This window comes from Marmota marmota, unplaced genomic scaffold, assembly GCF_001458135.2.
Source record: "Marmota marmota marmota unplaced genomic scaffold, marMar, whole genome shotgun sequence".
In the NCBI taxonomy this organism is placed as follows: domain Eukaryota; kingdom Metazoa; phylum Chordata; class Mammalia; order Rodentia; family Sciuridae; genus Marmota; species Marmota marmota.
Window position 1 is genome coordinate 3,891,686 of NW_026000081.1, and position 24,186 is coordinate 3,915,871.

The window sequence follows — 24,186 nt, forward strand, 5'->3', positions numbered from 1 at the left end:
AGACATTATCGTGACATTATAGCCCAAGACAGTTCTTGGTCTTCCCAAGTCTTGAAGATTACCAAAGCTTCAAGCAGGACTGAGAATAAGATGTTTCCAGTACAGCTCTTTGCCTTTTTCTAGAGTAGCTGCACCTTGGCCACCTTTGATGAATGCCAATAAGATGATGACAGAAACAGAGTGGGAAAGACAATGTCCCCATCCTTTGTGACAGGGAGAAAAGATACAATGTGCCCACCCTCCTTGATCTTGAGTGATGGGTGAAAATGGCAACGTGAAAATATAGTGCATTTTATAAGTGGTTCAATTGGTGTAAGACTAGGGATTCCTCCAACTCCAGCTTTTGCTTCTTTGCCTTATTTTTTTTTTTTAATATACCTAACTACCTTTTTCATTTTCAATGTTGGAAGCAAGATGTTTTGTCATACACTCCCCAAACAGGAATTCTACATGCATAAGAGAAAAAGAGATCTTAATCTTCATTCAACAAATAAATATTGAACACCTACAATAACCAGGGCTCTACAGAGAGTACATAAATCAATTCAAACAAAATCCTACACTCAAGGGCTTATATTTGGTGTTTATAACTAACATGTAATAGAAGTAAATGAGAACCCTAAAAATGTTTATGATATTTTGCTCTTACATCTTAGCTTGTTTACTTTGCAATTCAAGATATGTATTAATTTGCCTGGCTTTTTTAAAGTTTGTATTTTTCTTTTTTCTTTCAAAGGGCAACAATTTCCATGATCCTAAAGCAGGTTCACCACTTATAAATGTGGTTAAGATGCTTTATCAGTCTAATTGTGATACAGAAACTATTATACACAGTTGGCACTCACTCAGATACTCTGGCTATACTGCGGGGATGCCCCTATAATGAAATAATGCTCTGCTTCTTTTGGAATGTGGTCAAGTGTAGTATTTCCCCATTTGCCAGAGAGATCCTTTGTCTCAATGGGAGGAAAATGTGGGAGCAGTGCAGAAGAGACTGGGAACTATAAAACTAGCCAAGAGTATTGAGTTCCAGCCAGGTGCATCAGATTTAGATTGTAATGTTCCCCCAGTTTTCTGAGAGCAGGAAAAAAATCCCTTAGAATTCAAAGCAATCATGGTGTTGGTTTTCTCCTTTATTGGAAACAAGTTTTGAATTTGAGCTGTCAGGGTTGGATATCAGGGAAGGAAGAAGACCACTTAGGAGGCACCCTAAAGTTCTGGACTTGATTTTAGCTAGACCTATTTCATTTTAGAAAATTAAACACTGCTATGGTACAACTTGAAATTTGAATGTTTGATTTCAGTATTTTTTAAGTGCTGTAGTTTTGCAAGAGGTCATAGAGTTGTGCAAATAAAGTGAGCTCTTCAGAGTTTTAATAGAGTATCCAAACATTAAAGTTTATTTTTGTCAGTTTTACTGGGGTTTTATATATACAAAAAGAAAAAGAATTGTCCTATTTTTGATTTTGTTTAAAAGTGTAGGCAGATGACATCCCCGAAAATATAAATAGCCTTAATTAAAATATTTTCAGCAAGCCAGATGCCTGTAATTCCAGCTACTGGAGAGGCTAAAGCAGAAGGATTGCAGTTTAGAGGCTAGCCTCAACAATTTATCAAGACCCTGTCTTAAAAAAAAAAAAGAAGAAGAAGAAGAAGAAAGAAAAAGAAAGTTTTCATTTTAAGAACTCATTGCCTATCAAACCACTGTGGGATTTTGGAATCTTTTTCCTGTAATCATTTGTTTCTGTTACTGAAATTTATCATTTATCTTTTCAATCGATATTGGACAAATTTTGAAACCAGGAGAACTAAAAGAGGAATGTGAAAAAAGAAGAGACTCTTAAATGATTTTAAAAGTTTAGAGTGCAAGTGTCTTTCATTTTAAATGATACATATTGTTCTTGGAAGATTAAATGCATGTTATGGATCTACTCCATCCCCCACCCCCTTACTTTAGGTAAATCAATTCATATTTTCAGTATATAGTACCATAGCAATGTTATTTACTTTTTATGAAAAGTAAACCTAATATGTTAGAAATTTAGATACATGATTGTAGAGCTGTAACTGTTTGGATTTGCTTGACAAGGGTTTTGGTTGTTTTTTTTTTTTTTTTCCCTACCTGCCTGTGTCTTAGCAATTTAGAATTGGGAACTCTTCCAAATAGAACCTTCTCTTCCATTCTCTACTTTGTGTTTGTGTATTTTTATAATTTAGTGGCAAATATTTCTATCCTTTTATGCTTCATATATCCTCACTACAATAGGGGGGTATACCACAGGTTTAAAGGAAGAATTTTTAAAATACACAAAGAAAAAGGCAAGGCACACCCCTTTTATGGGACATTAGCCTAGTTCACTGTTGCCAGATCTCTGGGATGCATTAGGAGAATCATTCTTAGCTTATGACACAGATTAATAAAATTGAATCCAGTTTTTTAAAGGTGTCAGAAGTAAGTTAATTTTTTACAGCCTCATCTCTTGAGTCTTGTCATATTGCTTATGATGAAGAGGAGAAGGAAGCTTCCATTAAGTATTAATTAAACTGGAGGGAATGAAGAATATTTGGGAATATAAATCAAATATTTATACTGTTTTTTTTTAATTTTAGTTTGTATATATTTTAATTGTTCTTTCTCTCTACCTATTAAAGATTCCAGTGCTGAATATTCAAATGAAAATTTTTCCTGCGCTTTGTACTGTAGCAGGGACCATATTTTCCTGTACAAATTACTTCCGTGTAATCTTCACAGGTGGTGTTGGCAAAAATGGATCAACAATAGCAGTGAGTATATCTTAAGATTTCTGTTGATTTCCAAACTAGGACTTGGTTTTGTGGTCAATTTGTTTTTCATTTGAAGTATATAAAATCATTAGTTAATTTAGTATTTCTACTTAGCCTTAAGGAAAAGTGTCCAAAACTTCTCAGTTTTATATATACATACATACATTTAAATGCTTATATATGCATGTTCTTGTGCATGCACAAACACACACATATTTTTAGAAAGTATGATCTGCTTTGTAAATAATAAGCCTAACCCGTTCTTGCTGCTGCTTTTCATTAGCTCTTCCAATGTTCAGTTTATAGATATTGTTGGCTGTCAGGCACCATGGGGTTATAGAAAGTTTGAGATGATCCATTTTATGATAGATCCATGTGTATCTGATGAACATTGAATAGTACCCTTACCACCTCTCTTCACTCTGTACAGGGAACAAGTGTCCTTTCTCCTTTTCTCCATATTGGATCAGTGATTGCATTAGCTGTAATGATCTACAAGAAATCAGCAGTTCAGCTTTTTGAGAAGCATCCCTGTCTTTATATACTGACATTTGGTTTTGTATCAGCTAAAATCACAAATAAGCTTGTGGTAAGCACCTCAACTCTACTTGTTTTGTTTTTAACTTTCATCTTATTTTGGTTTTATGGTCCTTGTTTTTATTTTATAGCTTCCTAAACAGACTAGGGTTTACAATAAAAATCTTTTGAAATCATTATGGAAGCTATTTTTAGTCTTTTGTAAAGCTGCAGTTTGAGATTACCAGAAGTTCTTAGAACCCCTAGAATTTTTCACCATTTTATGCACTCTTATAATTTGGTTGTTCAGTTTATCTGCACTCTGTAGTATATTGTCTTCAATCTGGACACTCAAATTAAGGCTCTTTGGAGAAAGCATTTGCAAGCTTAGTTTGACATGATGTGTCCCTTTCACACATCAGATTATTGAGTTTTTAGTGTTGGAAACTCAACAACTATTGCTGAATAATTCTTGAAACTCTGTGTGAATACAACACTGATTTACCACGTTGCTCCCAGTTGCTTTAATATGAAAATGCCTACATCATTAATTTTATTCTATTCATAGGTTGCACACATGACGAAAAGTGAAATGCATTTGCATGATACAGCTTTCATAGGTCCAGCACTTTTGTTTCTGGACCAGTATTTTAACAGCTTTATTGATGAGTATATTGTACTTTGGATTGCCTTGGTAGGTATTCTGCTATCTTATTTCATGATTTGGTACTCCTTGTTTGTTTGTTTGTTTTTAATGAGCCAGTCCTAATTTATAGAATCATAGAATTATGAATGGGAATGCCAGAAATCCACAAATCACATATATAAGGCAGTGTGGAAGTTCCTTGTGACTTTGTATTTGAGGTTTTTGTTTCTTTGTTTTGCATTATTTTTATTAGTTCTTCCTACATTAGGACTCATAAATTCCAAATTTCTGACCATGTAAATCAGAAATTCAAACTATACCCTGTAGGCCCTTAACCTGTTTACCCAAGCCACAGCCGTTCCTTTCTGTATTGTCTGTGGCTGCTTTCATGCTATAGTGGCAGAGTGGAAGAGTTTGGACAAAAGACAAAATTTAAAATATTTACTGTCTCTCTAAGAGTTTATTGATCTTTAGTGGAAAGGAAAAAGCATGGAGAAACTGAGTTACAAAATTATATAGAATTGATGGTGAATTTGAAGAGAGAAGTAAGATGCCACTCCTTTCCTTTGGGGAAATGTAGAGATTACCTAAGCAGGTGCTGAGAATCTAACAGTCCCTTTTCTTTCCAGGTCTTGTCTTTCTTTGATTTGATCCGCTACTGTGTCAGTGTTTGCAATCAGATTGCGTCTCACCTGCACATACATGTCTTCAGAATCAAGGTCTCTACAGCTCATTCTAATCATCATTAATTAGTTGGTGTTATATAGGAAACTCATGTTTTCTGCAGGAAAGAATCTGAACATATTAAGAAGAATGGGGGTGAATAGGAACAAATATAATTTATAATCAATGTTATGTAACTTTTATTCTTTGTTACTGGTAACACTCCCTAACTATCCTGTGTGAGAATGGGAATTTCAAGTCCCATCCTGTAAATTGTACATGTCATCATACAGGGTTTGGCCCAAGAAAGCATGCAGGAAAAAATGCCATGTGTTTGTAATTATCCTGGATTCAGAATAATATTGTCATGGGGAGCAGGTCCCCAGTGAAGGAGATTTCTAATGTAGAATATTTGCAGGCCAAAAGATGGTTGTTTTATAATTTTAACAAATTATCATCTTTTAGTAACACCCTTGTTTATGTCTTCTCAAGCTTTCTTTACTAAAGAGCTCAGCTTGTGACACAGATACATCCCACTAGCTTGTGAGGTGAAATGAGTGATAAAGACCTGGAATTTGGGTTGAAAGGTTTCCTATCTTCACATTGTTGAGGATGTAATTTTTTTATTGCTCAAGAAATGGTATCTCTTGTGGGCTTGGGAAATCCTATTAGCATGCAGAATAATGTGGTAACTTTGTCGATCCATTTTATTTTTTTAAATAAATAAATGATCTAAAAGCCAGCTTTTTCTCAAGTTTTATTCAGTGGGGGAGATAAACTAAGTTTAATGTCATTTTTTAAAATATAAGGAAAATTTATTCCTGTTCTTTAATAAATAAGGAAATTTGGTCAGCTGTGTTGTCATACTATGTCCCATGACCGACCTATCTTATAGAAACTATTTAACTTATAAAAGATGAACAGTGTTCATCTTCCCTCTTGATGGGTTCGTTGTGTTATAGTCGTTCCCTTACCCTTGTGATTATGGGTCATTTGGGAATCTTGAGTCCTTTCCCCTACATTTTCAGTAATTGCCTGGGTTCTCTCTAAGGGGTCATTTTGCACTCTTCTTTTCTGGCACACTCCTTTTCCATGTTTATACTACAATTTGAAATAGGAACTAAGTGTCCTTGTGAACCAGATCTATTTTCATTTGTATAGGTGTTCAGTTGCTTGAATGAAGAGAGAGACAGCAGAAGCATTTTAGGGTTAAAATAAACTATCTTATTATTGACTTTTATTTATACCTTGTTCCATAATCCAGAATAAGCAGTAGCTGCACTGCCTTCCCTGGCAGCCAGAACTGCACTTTCTTGCACTCTTCATGAGTCCATCAGTCCAGTGTAGATCTGGATTAGCAAGATGAGTTAAACCTTGAATTTCTTTCCTAAACCGTAATAGGAAATGAAATCTCTTTTATTACCTTTGTTTGTTAGTAACTTCTCCAACATCTGGGATAGAGAAACACATATAGGAACGTGCTGGGACACAGCAAAGTTTTGAAAGCTAGGACAAAGCAGGAAAAAGGAGGATAACTCTTGTTCAACAGTTGCATCTGTTGTCTTAGTTGATTATCACAACAGGCACAGCAGGCATTCATCACCTGGGAGGCATTAATCACCTGGCGAGCCTAACTGCCATACCAATGGCACACAGTATTGATATCCTTTAGAATGGAGACTAGAATCCATGTCTTCTGAATACTGGTTCAGTGTTTTCTCCTACACCACACTGGATTTTAGTGAGCTAAATCTGTAAATTGAGATGTTGAGGGCTAATTGAAATGTATATCCTAGAGTCTTTTTTCAGCATAAAGGGAATCTGAAAAGCACTCAGATGCAGTGTGTGCTTCAGCCCTAGATATCATTTTCAAGGGTACATTTGTATAGTTCCACTGGTTCTGATTATTATGTTGATTTATCTAGTGGAGTACTAAAATCACTTGAAGCACCTTTTTAAAAAATATGTAGATTTCCAGATCTTATCTCTAAGGACGTTTTGGTAGATTTAGGATGGAGCCTCAGTATTCTCATGAGCTTCCCAGGATTCTGGTCCCTGCTCTGAAACCTTTTGAGGTACAACTAAGTTTAGGAACAGAGGCCATAAACTGCCTAAAAAGATGTTGTGATTCTTAGAAGCTGTGAAGAACAGCAACATAGTTGGCACGGTGTGGACAGTGGAACACCTGCAGTAGTGTCTCTGTGTTCTCCAGATCAATTTATATTGGCTTTAACTTCAATTTGGAAGCCCCCCTGACCCTTTTCAACCCTACAAAACATTTGTATTCTTCATAAAATTCAGAGACTCTGAGGGCCACACTCAAATAAAAGAGGTAAAATTTTTGAAAGACAAGATGCTTCTAAAAATGTTTCCCATCTCTTGCAATGTTTAAACAGAAGCTGTCAGTAGAGGTATAGAGGGAAGAGGGACTAAGTAACCACTAAACTCCTTAGACTCTTGCAGTTATGATTCTGTTTTCCCAAAAAGAAAAAAATGTCAATACAGGGATCCCTCTACCTTTAGCCAAAGAATCAAACTGGGCTTCTCAAAACAACAAGCAGTTGGAAGTGGGATATCTAAAACTGCAGGTAAAGTACTAGTCCAATCAGGGAGTGATGGGCAGGCATATGTATTTATGGAAGCCAGGTAGTGACTTCTGTTGACTTGAGATTCCCCACTCAAGCTGCTCTGTACTCTCCTGCCCTGTGTCTGGCGCTGCTACTGCTTTTACCAGGATCTCTTATCCTTTTAGTAAGTGGAGTACTGCTTGACCCCTGTGACTCTATGACTCTAATCATAGCCCACCATGACCAAGGCCTCCTCTTCTACTCCAGTTTATTCTCACATGTATTATCTTACACATTGACACACATGTAAACAATGAGATTCTCGCCTTTATTATCCTCATATGTCCATAGACCTCTGTTTTTATGTGGAGGAGCTGAGCCTTTGGGCCACAACTTCTTTCAGCTCTGCAGAGGATTTTGTAGTGGTGGTTCCCAGGAGACATCAGTTGCAGTAACTTGTAACCAAGCACCTACAACACTTGTACTACAGTTTCCCACTCTGTGTCACCTCTGTAAAAAAGGCAGCTTTGAGTCCAGTTCTGTGAGCTTGGGGTCTGAGCCCCCAAAAAGTCCCAAGGAAGCTCACACCTGTGATCCCAAACTCAGATACCAGTATGAAGCAAGACCTGGACACCAGGACTCTGGAGAAGGCCATGTGTTCTGGGAGCTGAGCTTTGCTGATCCCACCACTCTGGCAGGGGCCAAAGTCCAGAACTGGCTTGTAAGTCAAGTCATTCCTGTTCACCACGCTCTTATTTCACAGTCTTTTCCCTTGATTTCTTCTGTTTCTTCTGTTCTTCATATTCAAGTATTTTTTGTTGGAAATAGCCTGTGGGTTCAGATATAGATGTTAGGCATCTAACATGATCAGGCAGACTGATGAACTCAGGAGTACAAATGAGAAATACCCTCTGCACCCCATACTACATACACCACAAACCAACTTTTTAATATCAGCTAATGAGGCATTTTCTTAGGTTTCAGATTCCTTCCTTCCAAGCCCACTAATAAACTTTACAGCTCTTCTATGGGCCTCTAGAAAGAAATATTCTTCCACCCCCTCCTCTGTATCCTAAAGGTGACCTCTGTTTGAAATAAGGCTAGTGGGGGCTGTCACTGTACCTGCAGGAGGATTCTTGCTCTTCTCAGCTTCCTGGATGAAAAGGGAGAAGAGCTGTGTCTTCACAAACTTCTTCACAAATCGGCGGTTGGTCTTAGAGGACACAGCCTTACAGAAGGACCGTTCTTGGAAATGGCCTTGCCCGTTTGCCTCCCGTTTGATATAGGAAGCATAGTGACCCACAGTCTTGACAAAGAACTGCACAAAAGGGCCTGAAACATGTTCGTTGATTTGTTCTGAAGCTGTCAGAGATATACAATGACCATCTTAGAGGGTGGCAGAGGATAAAGTTACTCATCTCACCTCTAAGGACAACTTTCATTTCAGGCCAACAGTGTCTAGGGAAAGCAGGGGGACAGGAGTTCATGATACCAACTGATGGATTGAGACGAGAGCTCGGGTGTGGGTTCTCTGCCGTTGCTTAGGAAAAATCTCATATTCCAACTTGCTTCAAGATTTAGGCCTCTGAGGCTGGCCCAGGGCTGCTGAATGAGTATATTTTAGTTCTGAAGGGGAATAATTGCCCTCAAACTCCTTGAACAACCACAAAATAAGAGGACTTACTCAAGTCACTGATCCCCTGATCAAGAGAGACTAAGATGTCCTCTTGAAGCTTTGGTGGCAGGATATCTTTTTCATCTCCAACCTGGAAGAGGATAGTCAGCTCAGAGTTCCAACAAAGAGGAGGTACGGAAGGAAGGAGGTAGCAGAAGACCATGAGGGAAGCATGAATTCCACACCCTTGCTCCACCCCCAAATAATCGCTCACGTAGAGAAACAACAGAGCTGTTTCTTCATCTTCAGTTTGGCTCAAAACATTAGCAGGGGATCCCCTCCATTTCTGTAGTACTTGGTTTATATACATTACTTGAGGTACGAGCATTGATCACCTGGTAATGAAGTGGTCAGTGTCTATAGGACTTCCTCAAGAGCAAGGAGGTCTTAATACCAGGAGTTCTCACTCAAATGTTCGTCAAAATAGGGAAAACCCCATGAGGCTAGAGTGGCTGCATTGGTGGTGGGTCTGCAAGGACTCAGAACTCAGATGCTTACCGATAATAAGAAGGTTCCTTCACAAAGATTCACCAGCAAGACCTGAAAGAAACAGAATGGTTTTATTCCTTCACAAACCATAGGAGGACTTACCATCTGCATTTCTGACTCTGGCTATTAGATCTTTAGGCCTAGAGGACCATGAAATCAGCATCTCCAAATCTCATTTCCTGCCTGGCATTCTCCTTCCTTACCACTTTCCTCGAGAATCTGTTTCCTTCCTAGGGAAAGAGTGAGCATGTAGAAAGAGGTAAGGGAAAGAGCCCAGGTAGAAGGGGGTATGATATGGGGAAATCCTAGCCAGTAACTGCCTGAAATAAAACACTGATAATAGTAATTGCTCTTATTATAGAGCCTTTAGTACCTGGCATACATGATAAGCACTTTGCACATTTTCGCATTTAAACCTGGCAACAGTCTTGTGAGGCAGGTACTACTTCCATTTGCAAATAAGAAAACATCTAAAGAAGTTCAGTCGCTAGAGGACATACTGCTGACAAACAGCAGGACCCTTTCAGAGCCTAAACTGTGCTGTCCTTGGGATTACATTCCTCTCTCTACACTCGCCTTCCACTTGTCAGCCTAAGGACCAAAGTGGACGTGTTTCCATCTTTTAATGCTTGCAGCAACTTTATGTACAGTTGCCTGAGGTTCTATTTAAAAATAATAATAATCTAGGAGCTTTGAGCCTATCAGCAAAAAAAAAAAAAAAAGACACAGCATGGAAAGGAATGAGGAGACAATGTGCCTACAAACCACAGGTAAGTCAAGCACAGGGCTGGAATATGGGGGACTGTAGTTCCAGAACCAGCTCCATCTCAGCCTGAGGGGCCTACAATGGAGATGAGAAACTATAAACCGGCATGCTGCTGCCTGATTCCAACTAGAAGATCTGTTAGATTCAGAGTATTTTAAAATAAATGGATTAGTTCCTGATATTTAAATTGGAATATTTTGCTTGAAATTTGGATTTGGGGCTCTTCCTAAAATGTCAGGCCCTCTAATACTGATCCATGTTTTAAAGGGCAACATGCAGCTGCCCTCTTTGGGCAGGATATGCAGTCACCAGTATACCAGCCCCAAATCCTGTGTTGGGCATTAGGGGCCTGTGCTGGGTCCCTCTTTTTAGTTTTTGATCTTGGTCTTAACAGGAGGGTGAAGGATCTTCCCTTCTTCCAAATATAAGAGAGGGACTGAGAAGTATACCAAAAAAACAGCCTGCACTGTAATTATCCATCATCAGGGGAGAAAAGCTGAACTAGTCCAGGCCTGAAACTACTTGTATACAAAGGCTAAGATGCCTTCGGCAGGAAAAGCTGTTCATTTGGCGGGGGTTGGAGGGAAAGAGTATGTATGAAGAATTCTTTTTCAAAGTTGCTCCTAGAAGTTCTTTCAGTATTTGGGCACATTGGTGTCTGTGGACTAACTCCTTCCCTAGAGCTATGTGGGGAGTTAGGGGATCCACACACACACTCTGGCCACATTGCCCTCCTCCTTCCACACCCTCTGCCCATTTCTCTGAGCAGATGCTGAGGAATGAAACAAGCCAAGGCTCTTGGCTAGTAGGAGCGGAGTCCATTGGCTCTCAGATATCTTCCCTCTGGGTCATGAAGGGAGGGGCTGGAGCTGCAGAGTCAGGAAGTTTCATAACTTCTAGGGTTGGGACAGTTTAAGTTTCATTGCCAAACACAGGGCTAATACTCTGTCCCAGTTAGTCACAAGGCTAAGGGTGGTTCAAAGGGCATGTGTACACAGTCAGCAGTTCTGAGGAGGGTGGGAGAGCTGGGGGAGAGAAGAAGGGAAATGCAGCCTGCTTCTCAGCTTCCCAGCAATGCTTTCCATGGATAGAGTGGTTTTATCTGTGCAGGGATCTGCTGCTGCCTGTGTGGCCTCAGCTCAGGGTTCTGTGCACCTTAGTTATCTCTTATGCAAAATGGGGGAAATCCTCCCACTAGGGCTGGCTTGGGGGCCTGTTCAAGTAGCTTCCTTCTAGACTCCTCTCCCCTGGGTAGCCCTCTCTCTGCGTAGAGCCAGGACAGTCATTCCCAAATAGTTCTTCTGCTTTCAGATAACAGTAACATGCCATCTTTGAAGTTATAACAGACAACTCAAAACAGGACATGTTTTCAGTTGATTTTCTAACTATTAGAGATTTATGTGATTAGTGTCCTTTTCCACAATTGAGCCCTCTGCCATGTCAGCGGCACTTCCAAAAAATAAGAAACTAAAAAAATAAAACGGGATTTGAATCTATAGCCTCATAAACCAACTAAGCTCTGAGCCACTCAGAAAGATGGTGCTTGTTGTAGAAATTGGCATTCTCAAGACACATAGTTTGCAGGAAGGCTCATTTCCAAGGAATTTGAGTGAATCCCAGTGGGGTGTGTGTTGTATAGACCAGCTGGGATCATCCACTCCACTGAGAGATGGGACACCCCAGAGATTGCTCATTAGGGCCAGCTGGTACAGGACAGTCTCATGACCTCCGAATAAGCTACATGCTGCCTCTTAAACACAAGAGAAATCATTCAGGAGAAGACAGCCAACACTTAATGAGCATCAACTGTGTGGCAGGCACCGGACTAGAAGGTTTATAAAGGAAATTTCCCCCAGAATCCCTAGGAACTGAACACTTGTCCCCATTTTACAGAGTAAGTCACTTGCCCCAAATCATATAGCTGTAAGTAGCAGAACCGGGATCCAAATCCAGGTCTACCTGGCTCCAAATCACGTACTCTTCTGGCTGCAGCATACCTCTTCCATGGGGCTGTCCATAACTTCCTGCTGAAAGCGCATTTGTACTCCAACCATGAAGGGAGTGGGGCAGCAGACGGTGGCCAGAAGGCTCTCGGGCACAACGGGGATGTAGGTGTGTGCCCAGCTGAAGGGGTACAGCAGCGCAGCAGCAGCATGGATGCACTGAGACAAGGTACTGGGTTGGAGCACAGAGAGGAGAGTCAGAGAGGACCCTGCACCTCCGCCCTACACACCCTCTCGTTGCCCTGCACCCACAGCAGCTACTACAAGTCCTTCCTGCACCTGTGCAAAAAGGCAAGTCTGGGAGCCACGCAGATCACAGAGCTTGTCACCACTTGTTGCCAGGAGAAGGGCAAAAACCAGGAGAGGTTTCCTCTCTGCACTAAGGAGCCACAGGCTCCACTAACCCAGGGTGGGACATCTATTTGATCTTTCATTTCCCAATTAGTCATCTCATTACTGGTCCAAAATAAAAATGGCTCAGAAGTGGGGAGAGAAGAAGGGATGTCTTCATTCAAACAGAGAAGTGACAGAGCCACCAATGTGTGCCGACAGCAGTGCTGAAGATGATGCAGATACCAGGAAGAGTAAGACACTGGGCCTGCTTTTAAGGAACTCCCAGTGGAGTAAAGAGACAAACTGTCCACCTGGGCCTCAGTGCAGAGCAAAGCCTTTTCTCCTAGTGTCTATAAACCTTCATCCCCCACCCTGACCTCACATGGCTCACCCTGGCCACTTGAGGGCATTGAAAGCTACCAGGTTGGTGCCCGAGTTAGCTTGGGAAATTCCTAGATTCCAGGAACCTCTGGCTCAGCAATTCCTACATGGAAAGTCCCACAGAGGTGGCTCCTCTAAGCTATGCAAGAAAGCATCCCTCATGTCATTCCTGCCCAAGCACAGTCAGCCTTCTCCTCGCCCCCCAGGCACGCACACATGCACACTCTGGCTTCTATTTAGCAGCTTCCACGGCTCTTCATTCCTCCAGCCAAATCGCCCCAAAGCCAAGGCCAATAAAAACACAGATGCGGAAACCTTGTTTCAATTCTTGGTATCAAGCTAGCACTTCCTGAGTAAGAAAGGTTTGACTCTCTGAGCGTGCAGCTACAACTCTGGCTGACTGGAAGTCCCCTCCCAGTGCGAGCCTCAGGAGCCTGAAAACTCCACATGGGAAGGAAGTGGGGAGTAGTGGTATCTCCCTGGAGAAGGTTCACTCCTTCCCCCTTCGCTTCCCAAACACTGATCTGAGGGGAAGACCAGAACCCCAGCCCCAGCCACCACAGAAACTTCTTTCTACACAGACCTAGGAGTGGAAGAGCTTTTTGTTTGTTTAATATTTTTTTAGTTGTTGATGGACCCTGTATTTGTATGCGGTGCTGAGAATCAATCCCAGTGCCTCACACATGCTAGGCAAGCGCTTTACCTCTGAGCTACTACCCCAGTCCTAGAAGAGCTTTTTTTAAAGCAAAGATGATGTCTTTCCCACAAGGATTAAACTAATTCTAGTTCCTCTTTAGTTGTCACTGATTTTCTTTTGAATTTCAACACACAAATCCCAACCCCTACCCAAGCTTCCTCTCCTCTGAAACCCATGACATTCATCTAGACCTCTGACCTCTGTTATTTCTCTAACATCCTTCTCTTCTTCCCTAAAAGTTAGAACAAGGGCTGTCAGCTCAGTGACATTGATCTGTTCCCCCACCCTCTGCCCAGATATAAATAGAAGGTTAAACCCTACTATTTTGTGATTTTTTTTTTCTTCTTCATCTGTCACATGTCTCCCATGTACTTTTTAGACATGAAGCCTTTCGGAAGTAGAAATCAAGATGTGACCGTGCCCTGCTTTGACTACACACAGGGAAATCCTTAACTGTGAACTTCTTAATAGCAGCTAATCCTCATCAATATGTCCCTGGCCTGGGGCTAGATGCTTATAATGTGAATATTTCCTTTCATTCTTTACACAACCCTGTGGCTAGGTACAATCATTTCCCATTCTACAGAAAAGAAGATCATGTCTTCAAGAAGTTAAGATGGGGACCTGGGGGGACCCTCATAGCTGCAGATGGAAAACAGGATTTGAAACTCATCTGCTGATTTCAATACCAATGCTTTCAACCACTACGCAATCCTGCAACCCCTTAAGGTCAAGAACCATGTCCTAGAAGAGTTTTTTTTAAAGCAAAGATGATGTCTTGTTGGTATCTTCCCAATGCTTTTATCTGGCAAACAGCTGACACACAATAAACGTTTGTTGAATGAGTGAATCAATGGGTAGATAGGCTTATCCTTCATAGCATCAGATGCCCTCCTGGACTATTCTCCACCCCTTCTCCTCACTCAGCCTTGCAAAGGCACAATCATGCCTGCATTCACCCTAACTGGTCTTGCCTAGGCTGTCTCAGGAACAAGGACAGTTCAGTGTCCTGCTTCAAGCCCAGGATATAACTGAGTTTGGAGACAGGGCAGGGGAGTTGCAATAGATGTTTTTCTACATCTAAAATGAGGATTCAAGAACAGGAATCAGGAGAGTGGACACACAGATCCTACAGTCTGACTTCCTTTGAGAACCTCTAGTCTGTTCCCGTGGCCGAGGGATGCAGACCATCCAGTGACTGAGCCCACCTGAGACCTTCTGCCAGGAAGATGATCTTTCTCTCCAACACTGCAGAGGCAAAGATCTGAATAATCTGTTCAAAACGAAGACAGTGCAACAGGGAACTAAAATCCACGTGTTCAAGGTGGGAGTCCAGGGGCCGGGTCAGTGAGATGTACTGTGGGAAAACCAGAGGGGAGGAGTCATTACATTGCAAGAGCCCTCAGACCCCAGAAAGCTGGGCCGCTACCAGCCCTACTCCATGCTTCCCACTGGAGAAATCTGATCCTGTCTCTTTGCCCCTATAAAAAACCCACAGGGGGGGTTGCTCTGCTCTAACGATGGCATGACCTAATCTTCAACATGGCACATGAGGTCCTGCCTTGAGCATGCACCCCTCTCAACATACTTCACACCTGTCTACCTGATTCTCAGGAGCAGACCATGCTCTCCCACCTGAAGCCCTTCACAGGTTGGTCCTCCCTTGCCCCACATGGCTTTTACCTTCTATCAGGCCTCAGAGGCCCACCTTGACCACCAATTACTTCATCATCTTTTTCTCATGTAACGCCCTGGATTTTCTTTGAGATGATACACTTTTTAATTATATATTCATTGATAGTTTGCTTATTTAATGTCTGTCTTCCCTATCAGGCTTTTAGCTCCATCGCGGTAAGGGACCACATTCATTTTGGTCACCACTGGGTATGCAGAAAATAGTACATATTGGCACACAGAAATCATTGAGTACTTATTTTTCAAGTCAATGAATAATCCTAGATGCTTCCATATTCTTCCATGGGAAAGACAAAGTTTAGAGGGGCACATAGACCCTCCATGGCTCTGGACTAGAATCCCAGGGGTCAGGACTAGAATTCTGTCCCACTTGCTGCCTCAGTCTGTTTTGTGCCTTAGAACAACAGCATCCCCACATACCATGGTGGGGGATGGACTCAGGGATGGGGATGGGCGATAAGAAATAGGCGGGTGGAGGCTACAGGTAAGACAGAAATACAGGACAGACACACAGAACAAAAGGGAGGTGTTCTATGCAAGCAGCCCTTTGGGGACTGGGGACAAAGTCCTTTCTAGCACCAAAACCCTCAATTTACATGTTTTACTGATCTCAGTGGCTTGAACAATAACTAGGTGCTTTGGGGTATCAGGTTGGAAGGCTCAGCAAATGTGAGTTTGATTGTCAGCTCTGCCATTAATTCTAACCAAGTTCCAGTCCCTGCCTGGCTCAGTTTCTCTGTACGTTAACCTGGTGAGTAGAAGAAGAGTAGTGAGAGGTGCCACAGAAGCCTACCCTCTCCAGCCAGGGGGCTTTCACCCATTTGCTAGCTCACCTCTGTGCCAGAGTCAGGGATGAAGCTCTTGAGGGTGACAGTTTTTCCAGGTGCAGGGAAGGCTGCCTCTCGGAGGCCCTGCATGAATGGGTAGATGACAGCCATGGAGATCTGATGCCTCTTTTCTACTTCATCCAGGATCTGCCACAAGAAAGGGCCACAAGAGACAAGGCTCAGAGGGATGCCACTGATCATCCTGAGGTGCTCACGCTGCTTCAACTTAGTCTCATGCACCTTCGAGGCCCCTCCACCAACTGGCTCTTTCCCTCCCTTGCTCTCAGGCTCAATCATCTGCTCTCATTATCTTCTGAACAAGACCAGATATGTCCTAGCCTTCTTTTCATTCTCTCTACCAAGCCATATGCCTCCCTTCCCACACTAATATAAAACGACAGGCCCCAGAAAGCCACGCCAGAGTACTCAGCATCCATGACAGCAGTGCCTGGAATGGATCCAGTGACCTCTTGAGTGTCACTCTGACCTCCAGTTCCACTGAAGACTCTCCAAAGTCAGGGTCAGGAACTGCTTCCAGCCCTCAGAACACTGCTCAGATGAAAGTTCCGCCCAAGCAAAGCTGACGGAGGTCCTGCCCTGGTCCCCCAGGAGTCTTGCTGGGGCAGAGCACTAAGAAGCCCTTTACAGCCACTGAGACATGTCCACTCTGACGGCTCCTCTCTGATCCTGACTCAGTGTGCTGGGGCTCCAATCAATCCAGCAGCACAAGACCTGGGCACCTCAAGTTCTACCCTTAAAGGGGTTAGAGCAAGGCTTAGGGCCCCTACTGTATGATGACTACCTTCCTATTTGTTCATAAAGAGACTTCTCATCGCAGCCCAGGGGAGAGGAAGCTGAAGGACCATTAGATCCACTGGACAGATGAGGAAACTGGAATTCAGGGCAGAAGACTCCTGAGGCTCTTCCCCTTATCCTGCTTCAACTGCTTTCTGACTTGACTGGAGTTGGAGCAGTGGTGCTCTCTCTGCAGGGGAAATAATCCTCCAGATTTTCCTAAAATCAAGTTAGGCCCAAGCCCCTCTCTGCTTCAGTGTCCCCAAATGTCCTTGATGAAGGCCAGGCTACGGGGAAGGAGGTCCACTCAGAACACAAGTTGCACAGGAAGGGCGAGAAGCCAGACCAAGCCTAGAAGCTGAACAGGCCTAACAGGCCCTGAGGAATCCTGTTCCACCCCTACCTTGGAGAACAAGCCGAAGCAGCCAATGCAGCTGATGATGCAGTACACTTTGGGAAGTCGAGGGCCGGGGCCGGCGGGCTGGGGAGGGACAAGAGGCATCTTCAGTGCTGCAGCCTTCCCAGTAGTTTCTCCCACCTGGGGCTGAGGAGCTCAGGGCTGAGTGCTGGGGATGGGGGTAAATGGGGACTTATGGGCTGGATGGAGAAAGGCCTGGCTAGGCAGTGGTTCCATTCATGGGACAGGCAGCTGGGAGGTCAGAATGGTCACCAAGGTCAAAAGAAGATGGCCTTCAGGGAGCTGAGGTTCATAGACAAGCCCCGCTGCCTTCAGGGCCAACACAATCTGAAGGTCAGCAAAGCGAGGGAGCAAGCACGTCTTAGAGATGAGGAAATGGCTAAGTAGGACAGCACTGTCAAGGTGCTTGCAGAGAATCGTGGAGACCCAAGAAGTGGACCTAGTTGTTCAAATTCCAGCCTCTGCTCTGGGGGACTCCCGGGGCCAAGGCAAGCAGGTCTGGATAAGAAGACAGGGAGAGGAGTCAAGTGGAGCCTCTCACAATGCACGGAGCTATTAAAAGCTAGGAAGAGCACAGACCAGAACCTGGCCAGCAAAGGTATCACAGGTGAGAAAGAAGGAGTGCAATGTCCTCCTTCTCATGGGGCTGCAGAAGGGACATTAGCAGAATAGCAAGTTCTGGGCTGAGTCCCTACAACCACCACTTCAGGGAGCCTGAGCTTTTGCAGCTGAAGCTTGAGCAAGCCCAGCTGTGGAGCTGAGCAGGCTGCAGATAGGAGGGGGCAGTGCTGGGCGACACAGACCAAGAGGCGCCTGCAGTATCCAATCTTCCTGCTGCCGTCCACATTGGTCAGGACAAAGGAGAAAGTCTCCCTGCAGAAGAGCAAACAAGACTTGGTTTGCATTACTCACTAGATTCTAAAAGGAGGTCAAAAGGGAGCTGATGAATAATCATGTTAGTAATTACCCCAGTAATTTATTAAATGCTTATTGGTGTCAAGCCCTAAAGGCATCACCTCATCGGATCCTCAAAGAAATCTTTTGAGGTAGGTTTGATTATTATTTCCACTTTAAAGATGAAGGACTGAGGCTCTGAGAGGGTGAGAGGATATTGCTTGCTTGCTTTACTTATTTTTGGTACTGGGGTGTGAACCCAGGGCACTTTACCACAGAGTCACATCCCCGGTTCTTTTTATTTTTTTTATTTTCAGACAGGGTCTTGCTAGTTTGCTGAGGCTGACTGTAAATTTGCAATCCTCCTGCCTCAGACTCCTCCCCAGGTCCCTGAGATTACAGGCATGTACCACCACACCCCACCTGTAAAGGTATGTATTGAAGGCAGACTCGTAAATGGTAAAGCCAAATTCAAACCCAGGGAGTCAACTTCCAGGGCTGATGTCATAAGGGTCTTTGCTATGTTGCCTTCATAGAGGCCACAGGCCTCCTGTCCAGTCCAGTTTCCACCAGTAGCAGAGTCAAATACAATTATTGCTCCTCGGACATCTGAGAATTCCAGCCATCTTTGGACAGAGGTAGAACCACAGCTAGATGCTTGGCCTTAAGGGCCCACAGGCAAGATGTTTATAAATGAATCAACTCCATCCCGTGGCAGGAAATCCGGCATGTACACCAGGGGAGGGGACCACAGGAGACACACGTGGCCCACACTTGCCCCTTCTTTCCCAATCTGATACTCCAGGGTGGAGCAGTTACCTGGGATATTCGGTGAGTGGTGCCCACTCATTCCCATCTGGGAAGCAGAACAAGGGGATGGCTTTGAGAAGCCGCTCCTCCTCCTCCTGCTGCCCTCGAAGCAGATTCTCCCGCTGTAAGAAAAAGAAAGGAAGGGATTGTGAGGGCAGGAAGGATAGCAGGCTTTTGAGGCTTTAAAACTATCTTGGAATATGCTTTTCCACGTGGGGGGTCAAAGGGCACCTCTGTCTGAATTCTGGGTCTAGCAAGAGAGGTCCTTCTGGGCCCCATTGACGTGAGTGTGGGTTGGACTTTAGTATCTTGAGGATCTACATAGTTAAGAAGCAGATCAGGGGCCACACTGCATACTGAAAGGCCCTGAGCTGACCCAGCCCCTGGGAGGGTGATGTCAGAGAGATACCACATCAGAAAAGAGAAGCGGCCAACTCAGTCGCTGCACCTGCTAACGAGAGGGGTTAACCAGAAAGATGCCCTATTTCACCTCTTGCCCAAGTGCAGCATCAGACAAGAAGGAACCTAATGCTTGGGCTGCGGTGCAGTCCCCGGCCTACCCACTAACTCTGTGCTGCCCTGCCCTCTCCTTCCCACAGAGCAGGAGGGGACTCCTTCTAGAAGGCATGGCAGAAGGTAAGCTTCCCTATGGAGAAAGGTGACTGAGGATGGAATCTGGGCAAACTCTGAGGTCCCAAAAGGGGCAAGAGCTCTAGTCTAGCTTCCCTTCTAGGGAGCCTCGGCCTCAAAGAAGCAGGCAGACCTAGATTCTCTGGGTGATAACAGAAAACTAGGGCTGGGCTAAGAAGGAAATAAGAGCAGCACACCCAGAGCTCCAGCCCCGGCAGGGAGGGGGGAAGGAGTGGAACCCCCATTCTCGGCCCCCACCCCCTCCTTCAGTCCTTACCTTGGGAAACTGGTAGGTGATGGTGGGTTCATAGTCGTCTCCTGAGTGCTTTTTTTTAAGAGAAACCACCAGAAGATATTCAAAGAAATGCTGCCCCCCAGCAAAGCTGGGCAGAGAGTTCTCTTGAGTCCTTTCTGGTTCGTTTACAGCTTCCCCTAGATTGTCCCGGGGAGATCCTGAAACCAAGATAGTGCCATCCGTTCAGGATCTCTTTGATCCATTCTGTGGAGTCTGTGAGAATGTGGGCAACCTGCAGGGCTCCAGGCTGCCCTGCCCACGCTGAGACACCTGAGCCTGGCCGGCACTGCCGGTCCGCAAACAAAACCAAAGCCAAGTGGGCAGTTTCCACACACGCCCTGGGAGGTTTAAAACTGGGATAAGCCAAGAGAAGGAGAGAAATCACCGAGGTAGAAGCTGAGGAAACATACTGGACAGGCTCATGGAGACCCTATCCCCTGGGGAACCACAGAGTCTCTGCCTACCGGAGGAGTCCAGGAACAGCAAACCCTGAGTGAACTTGTACTACATGAGCAGGACAGGCCCAAGGGGCATATGACTGTGATCACACCATCCGCCACAGAGGGCACAATCAGCTCTGCAAAACTGCAGGGAAAACCTCATGGCCCAGCCACATGGGGGGACATGTGGAGGTCAACATATGAAGGAAAAAGAGGAAGGAGCACTTCAAGAAAGGAACAGTCCCATTTAAAAGGGTTCTGCTGAAAAAATAGGAAGTGGACAAGCCAGTCCTGACCTGCTCGGTGTCGGAGTCGAGGCAGTCGATTTCGGAAGCGCCTGAGTGCTCGGCCGACCGCTCGTCCTTCCATCTCCCCGGGCCTTCAGGACATGGAGTGGGCTCCCCTTTCCCCCAGCACAGGCTGGCTACAGAAAGGCCACTGCTTTGGTCTCCAGCCACAACTCTCTAAAGACGAGCCACACGCTAGCTTCCAAAGAGGGGAGAACAGTTCCCATCCTGTGCACCCCGTGGTTGAACAAGAAAGATGTCACGCGACCCAGGAGGCAGCTGAACGTGGGCATGAGAGCGGCAGCATCCTGGCACTGCGACGCAGCTCCAGGCTCCTCCCAAAAGCCCCAGGGTGTGGTGAAAGAAAAGGTCATGAGCAAACACCTCCAAGGACCAGCTGCTTCTGGGCTGAGGGCTTGTAACTCTGGACTGCAGACTTCACAGCGAGTTTATTTACAACCTCACCGCCCTGAGGAACGCCTGATAGCATCAGACGGTGGATCCTGGAACCTCGCCAGTCTCAGGACAGGGATCTTACATCCCCATAGCTTTGGTTCCTCACCTTTCACTTCTCCACATGGTCAACAGCAGTGGAAAGCTCCTACAAGGTTACCTGCTACGAACTTCAAGGACTTCAGGACCTCAAATGAGATCACAGAACCAAACATTCCCTGATCAAGGCAGACTTGGCCTGATAATGATCTGATGAATTCTTCTAGCAGGAGAGGGAGTCCTAGAAACCAATATGGACCACAGCCTCCTCTCCTGATGATGAAGTAGAGAACAAAGTCCACCCCTGAGTTGGGAATTCTTGCTATTTCTGGAATAACCCCCTGCAACATGTCCTGTGCAAAGGCAGAGAGTTCTCTCACTAGGACTATTCCAGGGCTCCAGCAAATTCCCTCTTTCCAAATAGGAACCACTGACTCAGGAAATTGTCCCCAGCCTAAAGTAGGGGACTGGTTGCATCAGCAGCCTGAAGGTCATTTAGTGGCAGTGGAAAGCATCCGGGTGCTCTCCACTCCACCCCATTCCTGCTTAGCCTGTCTCCCTGTGGGGTCAGGCCAACAGGCTGAGCTGCTGGCCCACGGCTGGATCCGAAGAACAAGGAAGAGGGAAAAACTAGCAGTAAACCACCTAGGCTTCTCACAGACACCCTTGAATAAGGAAATGCACACGATAAGAAGGAAGAACTTTTTGTCAGGAAGTTGCCTCAAAGAAGAAAGAGGCTGGAGGCCGGCCGAGGGGTTCGGTGTCAGTGTCAGCCACTCCTGCAGAGAACAAGCAGCCTTCTGGGAGAGAGTGGGGTTCTGGGGTAGGAGAGGTGGCTGCCTTGCTGCTAAGAGCTGTCAGCTGGGCTTTTGAGGCCATGATTCCTGGGGAAATCCCAATCCCAGTAAATAAGGATATTACAAATGTTATAATTGGTGAGAAGCATGAACCAGAACTCAGAGACTTTGCCACACCTTTACCTACATACCACCTGCACAGACTTGTTGAATAATCCTTACTGCCTATTTGGGAGGAACAAGCAACTTCCTGATATAGGTGGGGAAACTGAGGCATGAAGTAATTCAGAGGCTATTTAAAATTAACAGGATCTGCTGAAGGTGGGGATTATGAAAGCTCCAGGTCTGGGTTTCTGCCTTCCACTGCCACTAAGCAACACAGCAAAAAACCCACAGAGGTTTGCAAAGGGCTCTGAGATCCAGAATCTTCTCGCTGATCATTCCTGAACCTCAGGAAATCATGCCCTTTCCTAAATCCTTCGGGCAGCATTTTAAGCCTGCTTCCTTTTGCTTTATCAGGAGACCAAAGGGACAGCGAAAAATCAAAAATCCTTGACAAAAAAAACATAACTAGACTTTTTGACTGAGGCGCAAGAAATCTATCAAAAAACTGCTTTCTCCCTCCCCGTTTTCAAAAGGGGTTATCAAAAGAAGAGAAAAGCCTGACAGAAAACTAGCATCCATCATGTAATCCCCAGTGCCCTAGAAAGGGATTACCATCCTGGGTTTTAGTTGATGAGGGACTCACCCTTTCTAGGGAAGTCAGGACAAGTTACACTTGTTCCTCCACCAGGAAGCCCCTCCCACAACCATAGGACTGAAGTCCCAGAACTGTTTAGAATCGAGGTGAGGGGATTTTCTGACCGCACTCTGAAAAGCTGAACTTTTCTCTTTGAACGGAGCTGCTTTCCACCCAGGACCGCCAACAACACTCCTCCTCACTATGGCAATTCACACACACACACACACACACACACACACATCCTCCTAATATGCAACTGTCTCGGCACCAGGCACCCGAAAGACACAAGAGGAAAGGGAAAATCCCCAGGAAGGTAGAGTGTCCCATGTAGAAGCCAAAGAAGACACACTCTTGACCTGACAGGTGCTGAACTTCAGGACAGATAATAGAGACTGATTATCTTCTGGTTCCTAAACAGCCAGGAAGTTCTTCCCAACAATCACCAGACCTATGTTGGAGTGAGTGGGTGGGGGCCAGAGGAAAGTCTCATGTGGGCTACAAAAGGCAGACTCTGTCCATTGGACTGACTTCCCAGGTCAGTGCTCTCCAGAGAAGAAAGGTCTCACCCTGCATTCTGTTCCAGTCACTGCCCAGCTTCTGACCTCTCCCTCGGGGTGCAAGCTGGAATAGATACTGGAGAGAACAGCAAGGACGCTGGGGGAAAGCACCAGGTGTCAGAATGGACGGGAAAAGGACATAGCCACTGTAATTCAGAGAAGGAGGCTTTGACCTCATCCTGGGGTCTCTCCAACTCTGGGACTGGGAGCAGGAAAGAAGCTCACTGGGCTGTCCCTTTGTCAATGTTGGAAGGAGTGGGCTGTCTGGGAGTGACCCCTGCTCCCCTTCCCGTGTTTGTTTCTTCTCAGAAGAGGAAACTTAAGGTAAAAAAAAAAAAATCTAAACGGTTATGGCTACTCAGCAGAAGGACTGGCTAGCCAAGCAGCAATAAACGTTTGCTGAATGAATGAATAACCTAGTGATATCCTAATTACCTTCCCTCCAAAGCCCAACCCTCTTCTGAGAAGAAAAGAAAGAAAACTAACATTGACTTCTAACGTAATCCCCACCAACTGGATGAGGGGAATTAGTCCCATCTCAGTGATGGGATGGAGTGTCCCACATCTCTGGGTCACTCGGGAAGCAGCTAAGCAGGCTTCAGCTCAGTTCTGCCCACCCGCCGCTAGTCTGCGGGGCACCTGGGCGCCCCTGAGTGGGGTAGGTTCGTGGTCACCGGGCAGGGCCGTTTTCGTGGCCGGCTGTCTCGGCAGGGTCAGGGGCAGCTGGCTCCCAGGAACTGGGCAAAGGCTACAGGCGGGCGTGGGGCTGCGAGGCGGGCACAGCTGCTAGTCGACGTGGGACTGAGGCGGCGCTTCCAGGGGTCACCGCAGCCCGGGCGCTGCAGGCACACTGCGGTTGCACCACAAGTTTCCTGAATAAAAGGACACGTGGCCCCGGGGCCCCACAACGGTTTCCTTCGGCTGGTCGCCGGCGGGTCGCCTCCCCCTCGCCCCGGCGGACCCCGCCCCCACCTAACCCTTTTCACC

General features: G+C 45.1%; 2 protein-coding genes across 6 annotated transcripts in view; one reads left to right on the forward strand and one right to left on the reverse strand.

Annotated features, from left to right (window-relative positions):
* Positions 1-5,351, forward strand: part of Cept1 (choline/ethanolamine phosphotransferase 1) — a 38,229-nt gene extending 32,878 nt beyond the window's left edge. For all 5 annotated transcript variants that reach the window (XM_015505065.2, XM_015505067.2, XM_048815148.1 and 2 more), the window contains 4 exons: positions 2,653-2,784; positions 3,215-3,373; positions 3,869-3,994; positions 4,576-5,351. In XM_015505065.2, coding sequence (XP_015360551.1) covers positions 2,653-2,784; positions 3,215-3,373; positions 3,869-3,994; positions 4,576-4,695 — 537 coding nt within the window. In that variant the 3' untranslated portion in view covers positions 4,696-5,351. The remainder of the gene's footprint in view (positions 1-2,652; positions 2,785-3,214; positions 3,374-3,868; positions 3,995-4,575) is intronic.
* Positions 5,352-7,483: 2,132 nt separating this feature from the next.
* On the reverse strand, positions 7,484-24,072 carry Dennd2d (DENN domain containing 2D). The gene is made up of 12 exons (XM_015505080.2): positions 20,621-24,072; positions 19,867-20,042; positions 18,969-19,081; positions 18,059-18,128; positions 17,241-17,318; positions 16,049-16,189; positions 14,729-14,877; positions 12,104-12,281; positions 9,350-9,391; positions 8,861-8,942; positions 8,299-8,538; positions 7,484-8,005 (listed from the first exon to the last, which is right to left on the reverse strand). Exons 1-12 carry the CDS (start codon positions 20,691-20,693, stop codon positions 7,929-7,931), a joined length of 1,419 nt encoding a protein of 472 aa, XP_015360566.1. The 5' UTR covers positions 20,694-24,072; the 3' UTR covers positions 7,484-7,928.
* Positions 24,073-24,186: the final 114 nt, after the last annotated feature.

Bases quoted from the DNA above. Each gene is read 5' to 3' on its own strand.
- Dennd2d (XM_015505080.2), bottom strand. From the start codon at position 20,693: ATGGAAGGACGAGCGGTCGGCCGAGCACTCAGGCGCTTCCGAAATCGA. The intron at 19,082-19,866 runs GTAAGGACTGAA...TTTTTCTTACAG, and splicing joins TCACCTACCAGTTTCCCAAG to CGGGAGAATCTGCTTCGAGG. The intron at 8,943-9,349 runs GTAAGCATCTGA...ATCCTCTTCCAG, and splicing joins AAGGAACCTTCTTATTATCG to GTTGGAGATGAAAAAGATAT.